The 16,325-nt window shown below is 41.5% G+C and overlaps 1 protein-coding gene across 1 annotated transcript in view; it reads left to right on the plus strand.

The window, feature by feature from the left end:
• The window catches only part of PSMB2 (proteasome 20S subunit beta 2), a 45,250-nt gene extending 33,068 nt beyond the window's left edge, over window positions 1-12,182 (plus strand). The window contains exons 6-8 of the mRNA XM_007122265.4: window positions 7,894-8,056; window positions 9,579-9,628; window positions 11,948-12,182. Coding sequence (XP_007122327.2) covers window positions 7,894-8,056; window positions 9,579-9,628; window positions 11,948-12,055 — 321 coding nt within the window. The 3' untranslated portion in view covers window positions 12,056-12,182. The remainder of the gene's footprint in view (window positions 1-7,893; window positions 8,057-9,578; window positions 9,629-11,947) is intronic.
• Window positions 12,183-16,325: the final 4,143 nt, after the last annotated feature.

Raw genomic sequence — 16,325 nt, forward strand, 5'->3', positions numbered from 1 at the left:
GTGCCATGTACACCCCCCACTCCCAAATGTACAAGGAAACTGAGCTCAGATGTGCAAAGTGAAACTGAACTCAGTTCTGCAGGGCTCAGAGGTACTTAGGAAGTCCATTTCAATCCCAGGGAGAGGGACATAAGAGATGTGCTTATTGGCTAATTCCCCTGGCTTAAATTGTATTCCTTTTAGCAACCAAAAAAAGGTGGATAATTTGTTGGCACCCTGTGGTAGTACATCTCCTTCTTCTTCTTTTTTTTTTGAGCCTCACCTCGCGGCTTGTGGGATCTTAGTTCCCTGACCAGGGATTGAACCCGAACCCAGTCCCTTGACAGTGAAAGCTCGGAGTCCTAACCACTGGACCACCAGGGAATTCCCTGGTACATCTTCTTGATCTTATTATTATCTAATCAGATCTGTTAATAATGCTGTCAGATCCTAAAAATGGTGGTGGTGGTGGTGGTGGTATTACTATGTAACAGGCATTTCATTGAACAGTTTACATTTATTTATTTAAACCTTGCCATAACCCCGTAATTATGGATACTCTTATTATCCCTGTTGTATAGATGAGGAAATCTCAAAATGACTTAAATCTCTTCACTTGAAAAATAAGCTTACCTCATGTATTTTTTTAAGGGAGGAAGAGATACCAATTTATCTAGGTTTTTTTCTTTTCTTCTTTCTCTACTTGTAAAAAGAGGCAACATTTTGGTGGTATTTTATTTTAGAAACTAAAGTTCATTTTGAGTTCCCAGGCTGGTTCATTTAAATTTTTTTCTTTGTGTGTCAGTTAGATACAACTTTAAAACTAAGCACGTTGGCATTTGTACTGCAAACCATTGATGGTGATCCTCATGGCCATTGGACAGAGAGTGTCTCAGCTAAATGTTTAAATTCATTTATTGGTCACTCGGATGTTTAGGTTAGTTCAGAATTATGTATAGATACTGTTCCTCCCCTTGGGGACCTCATAACTTTGCTTTATTACTTAGACTTACTATCTAAATAATTAGAATAGTGGAGACAACCAAAGATAGATTATATCATGCACAGGATGAGGATTACTTCGTTAAAGATACAGGATTCCTGGCAATTTTATCATGATTGATTAGTGTTCACATTCCTTCAGGTTAATTGGCAAATTCTCATGTTGTACTGATTATGGGAAAGAAGGGAACTGATGAAAAAGTAGCTAGAAAGTGAGGCTTAGCACTCAGGATGGACATACCTGTAAGGGTGGAAATAGTATGAAGGTACTTAATAAGTGGTAATTTGCTCTCCAAATCTGGATGTAGGATTTGTTTTTGTTTTTTCAGGCTTCCAGGAAAATGTCTCTGTGCCTGTGTCAGTTTCAAGATAGGTTAGGGTGGGTGTACTGTGAAGTAGATATGCTCTAAGTGTCAGTGCTTATGAATGTTTGTGACAGTGAATACCTTCACCTTAGGGCTCCTTCCAAGAGTCCAGGAAGGAGAGAGGAGGAAACTCATACATTTCTACCATGTGTCAGGCAGTGTGCTGGGCACTTTTTATAAACATCCCACCATATCCCTTTAGGAAGATGTATATGAGGTGTTTATTTTCCTTTAAATTTTTATTTATTTTCCTTTAAAAATTAAAAAAAATTTATTGAAGTATAGTTGATTTATAATGTTTCAGGTGTACAGCAAAGTGATTCAGAGATATATATATATATATATTCTTTTTCAGATTATTTTCCATTATAGTTTATTAAAAGATACTGAATGTAGTTTCCTGTGCTATACAGTAGATCCTTATATATCTGTATCTATTAATCCCAAATTCCAAATATATGCCCCCCTTCCCTTGTGGTAACTGTAAGCTTGTTTTCTGTGTCTGAGTCTGTTTCTGTTTTGTAAATAAGTTCATTTGTATCATTTTTTTAGATTCCACATATATGTGATAGCATATGATATTTGTCTTTTTCTGTCTGACTTCACTTAGTGTGATAATCTCTGGGTCCATCCATGTTGCTGCAGATGATATTATTTCATTCTTTTTTATGACTGATTAATAATTAATTGTGTGTGTATATATATGTGTGTGTGTGTATATATATATATATATATATATATATACACACACACACACACACACACACACACCACATCTTTATCCATTCATCTGTTGATAGACATTTAGGTTGCTTCCATATCTTGGCTATTGTAAATAGTCCTGTTGTGAACATTGGGGTGCGTGTGTCTTTTCAAGTTAGAGTTTTCTTTGAATATATGCCCAAGAGTGGGATTGCTGGATCATATGGCAACTCTATTTTTAATTTTTTAAGGAACCTCCATACTGTTCTCCATAACTGCACCAATTTACATTCCCACCAACAGTGTAGGAGGGTTCCCTTTTCTTCACACCCTCTCCAGCATTTGTTATTTGTAGATTTAAAATTATGGCCATTCTGATGGGTGTGACGTGGTACCTCATTGTAGTTTTGATTTGCATTTCTCTAATAATTAGCAGTGTTGAGCATCTTTTCATGTGCCTTTTGGCCATCAGTATGTCTTTTTTTTTTTTTTAATAATAATGGCCGGGCTTCCCTGGTGGCGCAGTGGTTGAGAGTCCTCCTGCCGATGCAGGGGACGTGGGTTTGTGCCCCGGTCTGGGAAGATCCCACATGCTGCGGAGCAGCTGGGCCCATGAGCCATGGCCGCTGAGCCTGTGCGTCTGGAGCCTGTGCTCCGCAACGGGAGAGGCCACAACAGTGAGAGGCCCGCGTACGGGAAAAAAAAAATAATAATAAAAAAATAATAATAATGGCCAATTTTTAAAAATTAATTAATTAATTAATTTTTGGCTGCATTGGGTCTTTGTTGCTGCATGCCAGCTTTCTTTTTTTTTTTTTTTTGCACTACACGGGCCTCTCCCTGCTGTGGCCTCTCCGCAGAGCACAGGCTCCGGACGTGCAGGCGGCCATGGCTCACGGGCCTAGCCACTCCACGGCATGTGGGATCCTCCCGGATCAGGGCACGAACCCGTGTCCCCTGCATCGGCAGGCAGACTCTCAACCACTGCGCCACCAGGGAAGCCCTAATTTCATTCTTTTACATGTAGCTGTCCAGTTTTGCTAGCACCACTTTTTGAAGAGGCTGTCTTTTCTCCATTGTGCCTCCTTTGTCATAGATTAATTGACTTTTAGTGCATGGGTTTATTTCTGGGCTTTCTATTCTGTTCCATTAATCTGTGTGTCTGTTCTTGTGCCAGTACCATACTGTTTTGATTACTGTAGCTTTGTAGTATAGTCTGAAGTCAGGGAGCATGGTTCCTCCAGCTCTGTTCTTCTTTTTCAAGATTGTTTTGGCTATTTGGGGTATACTTGACTATATGAGGAATTTATCTTTTATCTCAGTGCTAGGAGTGGATGGGCTTCTCTTGAGTGCTTACCCTGTTTATTTCATGGACACTGTGAACTTCATAGGTGATTGTGTTTCCCTAGTAATTACTTTAGCATTTACTGAGGCTTTACTATGTTTTGGGTACTATGCTTGTTTATATGCATTATCTCTTTGAGTCTTCAGTGCAGCCTTTTTGTAGTAGGTATTATCCCATGTTTTCAATGAAAATATTTTCAGAGAGGTTAGGTTACTAACTTTTCTAAAGCTACATGTCTGGTCATAGAGCTGGATTTCAAACTCAGGTCTAACTGTAATGTAGCCCAGCTGTTTCTTCCTGAGATATTTGTTTAAGCTACTGTTCTCCTCTTCATTTAATTCTAAATGCCTGTAGCATAATTTTTTTATTTACTTAGCAACCTATGTCTAAAGAAAAGTAGAAAGAGAAGGACCTAGGAGCCTAGAAAAAAGCAGCAATATTATGTGCAATCATAGGATACTGGTAGTCAACTTAAACTTCAACCAGTTCTCAGAAGTAGGACCTATCACTTTCTGACATTTGTTTAGTGATTTTCTTAATCTTTCTTCTTGTGATACTAGGCATTAGCCACGTATGTATTAAAACATATATAATGCCTTCTGGTATGATTATTATTCACTCAGCAAATATTTACTGAACATATACTATATGCTTATACATCAATGAACAAGCCAGACACAATCCTGCCTTCGTGGAGTTTATAATTGGTATAAATATTTGAATAGGTGGATTGTGTCTTACACATACTATGTGTTTCCCTAAACACACCACAGTCACACATGTATATGCTGTAAGAGTTTCAAAAAATTGAATGGCTTGGAATTTGTCTTATTCCAGGAAAACACTATTGCATCAAGAATATGAGGAAATGTAACAGTCAAGAAACCCATCACTATGGCTTTGTCACTTTGAATGTCATGATTCTTAGAGGAGTAAGAGAGTGGCAGTATACGAGACTTTATTTGAAATTAAAAGAAAAAACATAGTGTGAGCCAGAGATCTTTGATGGAGCATTGTCAAAAGAATTTCAGAAACTGCAAGTTGTTACACAGATGTATTGATTTAATTAGTCTAAATAACACCATTTATTTATGCTTAAGCATCTCACACATGCAAAAGTTGGTGATTCGAAGTCACACAATTTATGAGTTATCTTCTATACCACGTGTTATAGCTTCTGAATACCAGCTTTGATGTGTGTGTCAGATGCTTAAGTATAAATAAATGATATTATATAGACCAGTTAAGCAATACAGTTTGCTTCTGAAATTCCATTGACATCTTCATGTAAAAATTTTTTGGTGGTGGCTTTTAAAGATGACACTAATTGTTTTAAACACAGTGTAAGTGTGGGCAAGAGCCAAGATCACATTAATTGTTTTAAACACAGTTTAAGTGTGGGCAGGAGCCTCACTGGAAACAGAGCATATGTAGGTTCTGCTGGTTAGGTCTCTAGTTATCTGGGTGGATCCTTAATATACCATTGCAACTTGATAAAATTGTTTTGGTTAGCCATAAAAGGGGTATTCTCCAGTGAATGGAGAAGAGTAGAGTTATCCTCTTAGCAAAAAGATGAACTTACTTTGTGATAGGTAAGAAACTATATTATTAAACCTCCTGGGGAAGGAAACCAGTTAGAATCTCCTTGCTATATATTTCTCTCTCTGTTTTGCTATTCAAATTTTAACTATAAGAACACTATAGTGCTATAGTGTTATAGTGTTATAGTCTTAGTATTCTTTGTCTGCCTGATTTTGCATTACTGTTCTCACAGTTTAAAAAAATATATATTATATATTTTTAGGTAATCTAGACAGTTTTGTTGTTGTTGTTTAAAGTGGTAAGCTGTCAAAAGGAGACTGGGGTGTAGCTAATATACTAAGAATTCAGGTAGCATTTTTTTTCTTCCAGAGTTTGGGATGCCTCACCTCCATTATTTTTTTCTCACCATATTTCATAGAAGACAGAAAGGGGAAGGATTAATTAACTTAGTTTTACACATAAGGAAACATATGCTCAAGGGGTTAAGTGTCTTGCCTAAGGTCGGACTTACTAAGAATGTAGTCACAGAATGTGGCAGAGAATTCCAGAGCCTGGCAAAGTGTAGCACGCTACTTACTGGGAAATGTGATAGGCAGATTATTTTCTCTAAAGACTTGACTATTGCTGGTCAATTCTTAACTCCTGAGACTATTCACCATCTTATCCCCAAGGCAGAAACTTGTTTGCAGGTTAGGGCTACTCTGTAGTCTAAGGGAAATATTACTTAGCACAGCTGGCTTGGAATTCCTAGTAAGTATATGATATTTTCATGTGTTCTTCTAACATGAGTTAGAATGTTTCTTCAGGCTGCCAAGTGCCCATGTTAATCAGTGTTCAAAGAATACAAAGCATCATTTTTAAGACCATTAGCTGTTATTACTTTATGCCCCATAATAGGATGCATAAATGTATTTGATTTCATTTAATGTGCATTTAATCGAATATATAAGTTTAGGGACGGGCATATAACCATGGGCAAGGCCTGCTCACAAGCCACTATGGCAAATGCAAGAGGGAAAACACACTTTGCAGAGAAAAAGGAAGTCATTTTACATGGGAGTCTCACTGCTGATGCCTAGGAGCATAGGCCATGGTAAATGGCCCACTTGGTATAGTAAGGCAGACTTAGTTAAGGTTCTCTGTAGAAACTTGCATTTTTAGACGTGCAGGTAATACAAAGAAAGGATACCTATAAATAGGTTATTATAAGTACTGTTTATTTATCTCACTGATAAAAATTACTTCTTAGTTACCTTAGCAGAGCCTTATTATATTAGAAAAATATTAGCATTTCACCTAAATCTACAGTTCTTCTAGAGTTACCACATTTCTTTGTATTTATGAACTTCCATTATTACTGTCTGCAATAAAAGTTTAGTGATTTGGAAATTCCCTGGCGGTCCAGTGGTTAGGACTTCGAGCTTTCACCACCTGGGGCGTGGGTTTGATCGCTGGTCAGGGAACTAAGATCCTGCACGGTGTGTGACACAGCCAAAAAAAAAGTTTAGTGGGGCTTCCCTGGTGGCGCAGTGGTTGGGAGTCCGCCTGCCGATGCAGCGACGCAGGTTCGTGCCCCGGTCCGGGAGGATCCCACACGCTGCGGAGCGGCTGGGCCCGTGAACCATGGCCGCTGGGCCTGCGCGTCCGGAGCCTGTGCTCCGCGACGGGAGAGGCCACAACAGTGAGAGGCCCGCGTACCGCAAAAAAAAAAAAAAAAAAAAAATGTTTGAGACTTTCTACCCTTCCCTACCGCAAGACTTGTTTCTTTTTTTCTTTTTTTAAAAAATCTTTTCTTTTTTTATAGTTGATACACAATATTATGTTAGTTCCAGGTATTCAGCAAAATGATTCAGTTTTATATATACTTTTTTTCAGATTATTTTCCATTATAGGTTATTACAAGATTTTGAATATAGTTCCCTATGTTATACAGTAAATAAATCCTTGTTGCTTATCTATTTTATGTGTAGTAATTTGTTAATCCCGTACTCCTAATGTATACCCCCACTTCCTTTCCCCTTTGGTAACCGAAAGTTTATTTTCTATGTCTGTGAGTTAGTTTCTGTTTTGTATATAGATTCACTTGTATTGTTTTAAATTCCACACATAAGTTATATCATATAATATTTATCTTTCTCTGACTTACTTCACTAAGTATTATCTAGGTCCATCCATGTTGCTGCAAATGGCAATAATTCAGTCTTTTTTATGGCTGAGTAATAGTCCATTGTATATATGTACCACATCTTCTTAAGCCAGTCGTCTGTTGATGGGTACTTGGGTTGTTTCCATGACTTGGCTATTGTAAGTAGTGCTGCTATGAACATTGGGATGTGTGTATTGAATTAGAGTTTTGTCTTTTCTGGACATATACCCAGATGTGGAATAGCTGGATCATATGGTAGCTCTGTTTTTAGTTTTTAAAGGAACTTCCATATTGTTTTCCACAGTGGCTGCACCAATTTACATTCCCACCAACAGTGTTGGAGGGTTCCCTTTCCTTCCAGTTTACCATTTGAGATTTTGGTCCAGTTGTCCAGACTGAGCCTTCTTATGTTGGATGATGTGTTTGGAGCTGCAGCTTTCTTTAGCCCGTGGCCTGACACTCTCAAAATTGTGTGTGTTGGTTTCAGCTATTAGGAACAATGCAAGAACACCCATGCTTTGCCTTTGAAATGCTTTTGTAACAGGTTTTGGTCCATGGGCTTTAAGAAGCAGCTTTTTCACGTACCTTAAAGTGCTCCAAATGCTCTTTGTTCAGAGAAAACAAGCTGACCTCCCTTTACCTCTGACCACACTCTGGGTCCTTTAGATTTGTCTGAATCTTTACTTTCATCATGATTTACTCAGCTACTGCTATTTTCTTATTTATCAAGAGTTGGAACGTTCCTATTTCCATGAGGAGAGGTGTTGGTGTTATTGCTTTGACCATCACTTTGCAGTGTGTTTCCTTTGCAGACCCCATATCATGTCAACCTCCTCCTGGCTGGCTATGATGAGCATGAGGGTCCAGCGCTCTACTACATGGACTACCTGGCAGCCTTGGCAAAAGCCCCTTTTGCAGCCCACGGCTATGGTGCCTTCCTGACTCTCAGTATCCTGGACCGGTATTACACACCAGGTAAGTTTCAGCTCTCTAAATGTAGGGAGCAGTAGCAGAGCCCTGTCCTCAGCTGTTTCCTGGTTTTGTGCACAACCCCCTGGAGTTGGGTGGCCAGGGCTTGAAAAGAGGATGGATCCTAAGAAGCACATGCAGGTGCCCTCTGGAAGCTTTCTCCTGTAGGTCATTAGGGTTATGGAAAAGCTGATCGGAACTCCCTCTTCTGCCAGATAAAACGAGGTATTGCATATGCCCAGAGCTGGGTTTTTTTTTGTTTTAAAAGGGGAGTTGGAGTAAAACTATAATTCTTCAGTTACAAAAGTTCAGTTTTTTCACTCATTTTGCCCTAGTTAGGTGCTCATTAGCTTCTCAGGTGTAAAGAATGAGCAAGTAAACCAAGTGGTTTGTATGTTTGTTTTGAGCTTGTGGTGATGAACAGGTCTCCGGCATGACAACTGAGGGTTTCTTTTCTTAAATATCAAAGCTTTCTAAGCTCATAGCCTGAGCTGTTCCCTTGGTTCTTATCACCTAATGGCTACCCCCTCCTACAAGAAAAAGCTGGCTCTCTACTTGTCCATGAACCATCAGCTTGGCAAACCTCCAGACACTGGGATGCTTTTGTGTTAAGTTCTATTTTCTGACCCCAATCCTAACCTCAGCTTCAGCCACTGTGAGCAATAGGCAGTTGGGATTTTCAGCTTTTACAAGCTATAGATGTAGCACAGGTAACCAGTTTTCTCCTTACATTCCATTCATCCCTGTCCGTATAATAAGAATCTGGCTTGTTCATTCCATTTTTGGTGCTGCCCTCTCACTCAACCTCAGCCATGCCAGAGTTCCAGGCCACATCCTAAAAAGAATTAGCCTAGCCTCCTAGTGACTGTTTCTTGATTTGGCATCTGTCAATAATACAGCTGATTCGCCCACCAAAATAACCACCAACCACCCCTGAAGCCTAACTGCATAATATGTCATCCCAGTTTGCCATGCCTGTGGACAGTTCCTTTGGCTCCTATTTTATGAGAGACTCAGCCCCATCCTATGAATTCTCTTTCCATTGTTAAACTGAGGCCCAGCTGGCAAAGTGAGGCTAAAACACTGGCCCTGTCCTCCCTTTCCCTGATTTGCAGCTGGCTAGGGCAGATGGAGCTGATTTAAGCCCTGGTCTAAAGGGGGGCTGGGGGCGTTGGGAGCTGGGGGATGGGCTATAAAGAAGAGGCAGGCTGCTGGACTTCTCTAGAGGCAAGCCCTGGCCATGGGAGGCAGAATTCCGTCATGCTCTCCCTTCTCTGTAGCAAATCAATTTGCAATGGCTTGTGGCTGCCTGAGCATTGGGTGTGGGGCACCTTCAACTGCATATGGAATAAGTTTGTTGCAAGCCAGAAGGCTAGGCATTTTTTTTTTTTTTTTTTTGCCTTTTCTGTTGTGTGGCATTTGTGTGGCATGCTGACCTGAAAAAGTTTGAAACTTAGTCAAAAGTTGCAGCAGACAGTTGGACTTAATGTCAGCACCTTGAGTGCCTGGCCTCTGTGTTTTCTTTCAGCTATCTCACGTGAGAAGGCAGTGGAGCTTCTTAGGAAATGTCTGGAGGAGGTGAGTAGCTCCCATGGGATCCTGAAAGGAATGTTTTGTCTGTTTGCCAATATTGTTCCCGTTCCTCAGTTGCGTTTTTTCTGATCCTTGCCAGAGGTATAATAAATATCCACTAACCAGATGTGAAGTTGCTACCAGGGGTAGAGTTTGGTACATAACAAGCTTATTTTTTTGCTCATGGGTCACCTTCTCATCAATGTCAATTTTATAATTTAATTAATTTTCTTTTTGGTTCATCCATACTAGTGGTTCTCAAATTTTAGCATGTATAAGAATCATCTGGGGAGCTTGTTTCTTAAAAAAGGCAGATTCATGCTTTCCACCCCACTCCCCACCCAGTTCTGATCCAGTGGTCCTGGTGTAGATCTTGGGAATATTTTAACCAGCAGTCCCATGTGATTTTGCTGCAGGTGGTAACTGGGGCCATACTTTAAGACCTATTGTGCTAGATTTTATACTTGCTCTATTTTTGTGCTACCTGGAGTTGTCATAAAGTCTGCTCCCTTGGGGACTTCCCTGGTGGTGCAGTGGTTAAGAATCTGCCTACCAACTCAGGGGACACGGGTCCGATCCCTGGTCTGGGAAGATCCCACATGCTGTGGAGCAGCTAATCCGTGTGCCACAACTACTGAGCCTGCACTGTAGAGCCCGCGAGCCACAACTACTGAAGTCCTTGCACCTGGAGCCCGTGCTCCTCAACAAAGAGTAGACCCCACTCGCTGCAACTAGAGAAAGCCTGCATACAACAATGAAGACCAAACGCAGCCAAAAAAAAAAAAAAAGTCTGTTCCCTTAACAGTACATAAGTTTGGGAGGGAAAGCCTCTGCTGGGAATTCAGGAGGCCATAGAAGGTAACTAAGAGGCTTTGGGCAGTAGGGGAGAGTAGCCCTTAGTTTATGAGGCCAGGAACACGGGTCCTGCCCATTCCAATACTACTCCTAGGAGTCTAAGGCTCTGGGGTATGAATGGAAGATGAGGAGGAAAAGAAAGCAGCTCCTGTAGGCTTTTAAATTCTTTTACTGTTCTTGTAACCTAAGGATGAACTTGAATTCTTGGTCTAGTGAGAAGAGAGTAAGCGGTTGAGAGCAGGTGGTAGCATTGGACAGTAATGTCAGTTTGCCTCTTACACAAGCCTGTCATTTTCAGTCCATAGTGCCCCTTTTTCCTCTTGTTTGTAAATCCCCTTTCCAAAGCAGAAGCTGAGAATAAACTCATGTGCTTTTCTTATTAACCATTCAGCCAAGAGGCTGTATTAGTCCAGCAGCCCCAAGTGTTGCAAGGGGCTGCCAGGAAGAAGCCACTGGAATATCGAATGCTTTGAGACTTTATTCCCCAAGGATACTAAATATGATTATTTTATAAACCCACATTTCCTTATTGTCACCTTTTCTTGATCTTGGAGGTGGTTTCTGGACACAGGAGTCATCAGCCAGAGAGGACTGTAGAAATGGAAATGGTTTTTGCTGTCCAGTCCTCATCTGTAAAGGAGATGGGAAACATCAAGAGAGAGAGGGCTTAGGCCTGGAGAGGTGTACGTTTCCAGGATATGCCCCTAAGGGAGCATGTGGAGCTTTGTGCCTTCTATCTAGAGATTAAGTGAGGTGTCCAGGAAGAGTCGCCCACAGAAGCAAAGATTTCCTCCAGCTGTGTTTCTCAGTAATCTCCAGCCAGGTTAATGGGGCCGTCTGGTTTTATGCACATAGACCACAGCTCCTTTGGAATAGCCTCTGAAGCAGAGAGTCTCATGAAAGCCCAAAGGTGTTTCTTTAATGACAGGTTAGCTTGTATTGGAGGAGACAGAAGCAGGAGTTGTTCCAAGAGTAGTTCTGAGGCCATCCTTTCCCCCCCACCCCCAGCTATACACACAAACACATACACATCTGGTCCTTATAATGTGGGCAGGTGACTGGAGCAAACTTTTGGGACCTAGGAGTACATGGCTTTGGTCCAAAGCTTGTTCCTAGGGCAGTCGCTCCTTGGTTGGCTTATTACCTTGAGACACTTTAAAAGAGAAGTCTGTGTTTACCAGGCTAATTGGTGGCAAATTGTGAGGAATAGAGCATTAGATTGTCTCATTCTTCATCAGCTGACTGACCAGAGTCAAGCCCTCAGCCCTTGCTCACTACCTTCCAGTCAGCCTCCACCTGCAGTTTGGGCTTTCCTCAGTGTCCTAGTACCAACTGCCTCCAATAGGATACCAGCGCCACAAAAGCAGAGATTATTATCTGCTTATATGCCCAGTGCCTAGAACAGAGCCTGGACCACAGTTAGTTCTCAATAAAAATTTGTTGACTGATTTCCTTCATGCTTCTCTGCAGCTCCAGAAACGCTTCATTCTGAATCTGCCAGCCTTCAGTGTTCGAATCATTGACAAGAATGGCATCCATGACCTGGACAACATTTCCTTCCCTAAACAGGGCTCCTAACGTCATGCCCTCCCTCCCACTTGCCAGGGAACTTTTTTTGATGGGCTCCTTTATTTTTTTCTACTCTTTTGACGTGTGCTCTCCATAGATGGTTATTTCAGAATAAAGCTGACTATGGATAAATTGAGTGCTCTGGGTTGAGTCTCAGTTTACCTAACATCACCTCAGGAAGGAAGTGGAGGGCGGATTACCTGCATTGGACTTTTTGCCAGGACTGTCTTTCCTCCTGCCCCTTTCCCTTCATTAATGCTCTGATTGCCCTTTAGCAGCTGACAGCTTGCTTGCTAATGTTTCATTCCCTCTAAAGCAGTGGTTCTTTATTGCCCCTAAGCTTAAACATTTTTAACTTAATTAATTTGAATAGGTAATACATGTACCTATAGATTGACATATATACACTAATATGTATAAAATAAGTAACTAATAAAAACCAGGTGGATAGCACAGAGAACTCTACTTCACTTTGCTGTACAGTAGAAACTAACACAACATTGTAAAACAACTATACCCCAATTAAAAAAAAGAAAGAAAGAAACATAAATAAAAAGTAAAACTGTAAAACATCTAGAAGAGCCCCACCCCAAAAAATAATTGTTATTGAGCCATTAAAAAAAATGCAAACAGTACAAAAACACACAGTAAAAATGTTTCTCCCATCCCTATAATTTAATCATCTTTCCTTCCCAGCTACTAATTTCTTATCTAACCTTTAAGAGATACGCTGTTCTTATATAAAATATGTGCATGCCCATGTCCCTTTTAAAAAATATTTTTAAATGTTCTGCATATTGCTTTTTTTCATTTAACACTGTGTCGGAGATTGTTTTTTTTGTTTGTTTTGTTTTGTTTTTTTGCGGTACGCGGGCCTGTCACTGTTGTGGCCTCTCCCATTGCGGAGCACAGGCTCCGGACGCGCAGGCTCAGCGGCCATGGCTCACGGGCCTAGCCGCTCCGCAGCATGTGGGATCTTCCCGGACCGGGGCACGAACCCGTGTCCCCTGCATCGGCAGGCGGACTCCCAACCACTGCGCCACCAGGGAAGCCCTGGAGATTGTTTTTATATCAGTACCTAAATAGCTACCTTATTGTTGTTGACAGTTGCATAATATTCCATGAAATTGGTGTACTGTAGGTGGTTAACCAGGTATCTGTTTTACTTCCTAACCTAGCTTTTTGGAAATGAGTAATGTAGATGTTTTTTGATTGGTGCCACTAAAACAGTGGTTCTTAACCAGATGTATGTATCAGTCACCTGGGGAAGTTTTCTTTTTTAGTCTACATGATTAAGCTGCATTCACTCCCGGATTCTAACAAACAGGTTTGGGGCCTAGACTAGGAATATTTTTTTAAAGCTTCTAATCTTAGGTGATGATAGAGAACCACCAGATTGAAGCTTTTTTGGAGCAGTGGTCCTCAAACTTTAGCATGCATCCCAACTTCCTTACAAACACAGCTTGCTGGGTCCTACTCCTGTAGTTTAGGGTGTGGCCTGAGATTTTACATTTCTAATTTTCCAATTGATGCTGATGCTGCTGGTCTGGGAATCATACTGTGAGCACCATTTGGTCTTTTTTTTTTTTTTTTTTTTTTTTTGTGTGGTACGCGGGCCTCCCCCCGCCGCGGCCTCCCCCCGTCGCGGAGCACAGGCTCCGGACGCGCAGGCCCAGCGGCCACGGCCCACGGGCCCAGCCGCTCCGCGGCACGCGGGACCCTCCCAGACCGGGGCGGCCCACGGGCCCAGCCGCCCCGCGGCACGCGGGACCCTCCCGGACCGGGGCGCGAACCTGGCCCCCCCGCATCGGCAGGCGGACGCGCAACCACTGCGCCAGCAGGGAAGCCCACCATTTGGTCTTAAACTAAGGTAAGCCCTACTTTATTCCATTCTGTGCTACTCTTAATACCACATACAATAGGTTTTTGGTTTATCTGAGGCGAAATATATCATCTCTCTAAGATACTCCGTATAGATCAGCACATTTGTATTAACAGTATTGGATTAATATCAAATTGAATGTCGTACACTTTTTAATACACCAATGGTAAATGCTTTATACCATAAGAAGCAAGCTAATCATTGAATAAATGGGCGAAAGAGGTGATTCACATGACCATAGCTGGTTCATCATCAAACACCACCATCAGTATGCATTGGTGTGGGCTTTTGGCTAGATTCCTGAATCTCTTTCCAAGGCATCTATTTTAAAGCTCCACAGGTGATTCTTATGCTTGCCCCAGTTGAGTGCCACTACTAAGGCATGAGCAGTCCTGCTTCATGGTTTTCCCATCTGTAGAATGGTCAAAATTGTATGAGGATTCCATGTGCAAATATAAAGCATTTGGAACAAGGCCTGGTATGTGGTAAGTGCTCAGTAAGTACATAATTATTGATAAACTTGTTATTGTGCATCCAAGCCTCACCAGGAATGACATTGTTCTCTGCCTTTGAATATAAGTGTCCCCAGGGCAGTCTCATAGGCAAGCCCACCAGCCCACCCTGACTTCCAGTCTGTTTTCTCCAATCCAGATCTCTTTTCTGAGCTCAAGATACACTTAATTCTAGGTATCTCACCCTCTAGTCATAGGGACATCAAACTCAGCATGTCTAAATCTGAGCCTTACCATCAGCCCCCAGCTCCCAAGTGCCCAAGCCAGAAACCTAGGCATCATTTATCTTTGATAAGCTTATTTTGGAATAAATTTGGTTTTTCAGAAAAGTTGCAAAGATAACACAGAGTTTCCTTATACCCCTCACCTAGTTTCCCCTGATGTTAACATGTTACATTTGTAAAAACTAAGAAGCCAACATTGGTTGGCACATTAGTATTGATATTAACTAAACTCCAGCCTTTATTCAGATTTCACTGATTTTTCCACTAATGTCCTTTTTCTGTTCTAGGATATGATCCAGGATACCATATTGCATTTAGCTGTGTATCACTTTTGATGCCTTCTTTATCTCCAACCTTCACATAGTCACCAAGTTCTCGCAGTTTTACTTCCTAAATCTTTTTTTATTATTATTAATTTTTATTGGAGTATGCTTGCTTTACCTTCCTGAATCTTTTAATGAAAATCTCCATCTCCATTATCTCAGTTCCCCGACCAGGGATTGAACCTGGGCCATGGCAGTGAAAGCCTGGAATCCTAACCACTAGGCCACCAGGGAACTCCCTTTCTTGGATTTTTTTTTTTTCATTTATTTATTTATTTTTGGCTGCATTGGGTCTTTGTTGCTGCGTGCAGGCTTTCTCTAGTTGTGTCAAGCAGGGGCTACTCTTCATTGCGTTGTGTGGACCTGTCATTGTGGTGGCTTCTCTTGTGGAGCATGGGCTCTAGGCACACAGGCTCAGTAGTTGTGGCTTGTGGGCTCTAGAGTGCAGGCTCAGTAGCTGTGGTGCACGGGCTTAGTTGCTCCGTGGCATGTGGGATCTTCCCAGATCAGGGCTTGAACCTGTGTCCCCTGCATTGGCAGGCGGGTTCTTAACCACTGCGCCACGAGGGAAGTCCCTCTTGGACTATTTTAACAGCTTCCTAACTTCTCTCCTTTTAATCTCCTCCCTCTCCAGTTTTTTCTCTGTACTCTAAAAATTGGATCATCCATTCCTCTCCTCACTTAAAACTTTTCTGATGGTTTTCCGTTGCTTATAGAATAAAGGCCACCTTTTTGGTTTGACATGCTAAACATTTCATAATCCTTTACCAACCCAGCTCCCCAATTTCCTTTCCCTCTTCTGTACCTGATAAAGCCATGACCCAACTGAATTGATATGGCCTCAGCATACATTTTTTACTTCATGCCTGTATATATATATACCTACTGTAAGAAGGGTGAGCATTGCTTCCTGGAACTTTTCTTACAGGTATGTATATATGTATGATTGAGTCGTGATGTAGTGCACTCTGATATTTTCTAATCTGTTTTCTTCTACCAGATTTTGTTTTTTTTAATGCCAGCTGTGTCCTAAATAAATTTCCTCAAGTTTGAAAAACGGAATGCACCGATGCTTTAACACTCCTGGCCAAACACTGCTCAGAATGGTCTCCCGATTGGTTCCCGTCTGCTTTCAGGTGATTAATACACTGAAAACAATTTATTCCTTCCCAGGCTTGAGGTGAGAGGGGATAGGTTGGAGAAGAGAGCACCTGTTTTGCCTCAGGGTAGGGAAGCTTAGCTCTGACTAGTGAAGAGGTTAGGGAGGCTGACAACGAACCCCTAAGAGATGGAAGAGGGTGCTGAAATAGTTTAAGTGCCATATGTCTTACCTCATTT

The sequence above is a fragment of the Physeter macrocephalus genome, chromosome 3, assembly GCF_002837175.3.
Source record: "Physeter macrocephalus isolate SW-GA chromosome 3, ASM283717v5, whole genome shotgun sequence".
Taxonomy (NCBI): Eukaryota; Metazoa; Chordata; class Mammalia; order Artiodactyla; family Physeteridae; genus Physeter; species Physeter macrocephalus.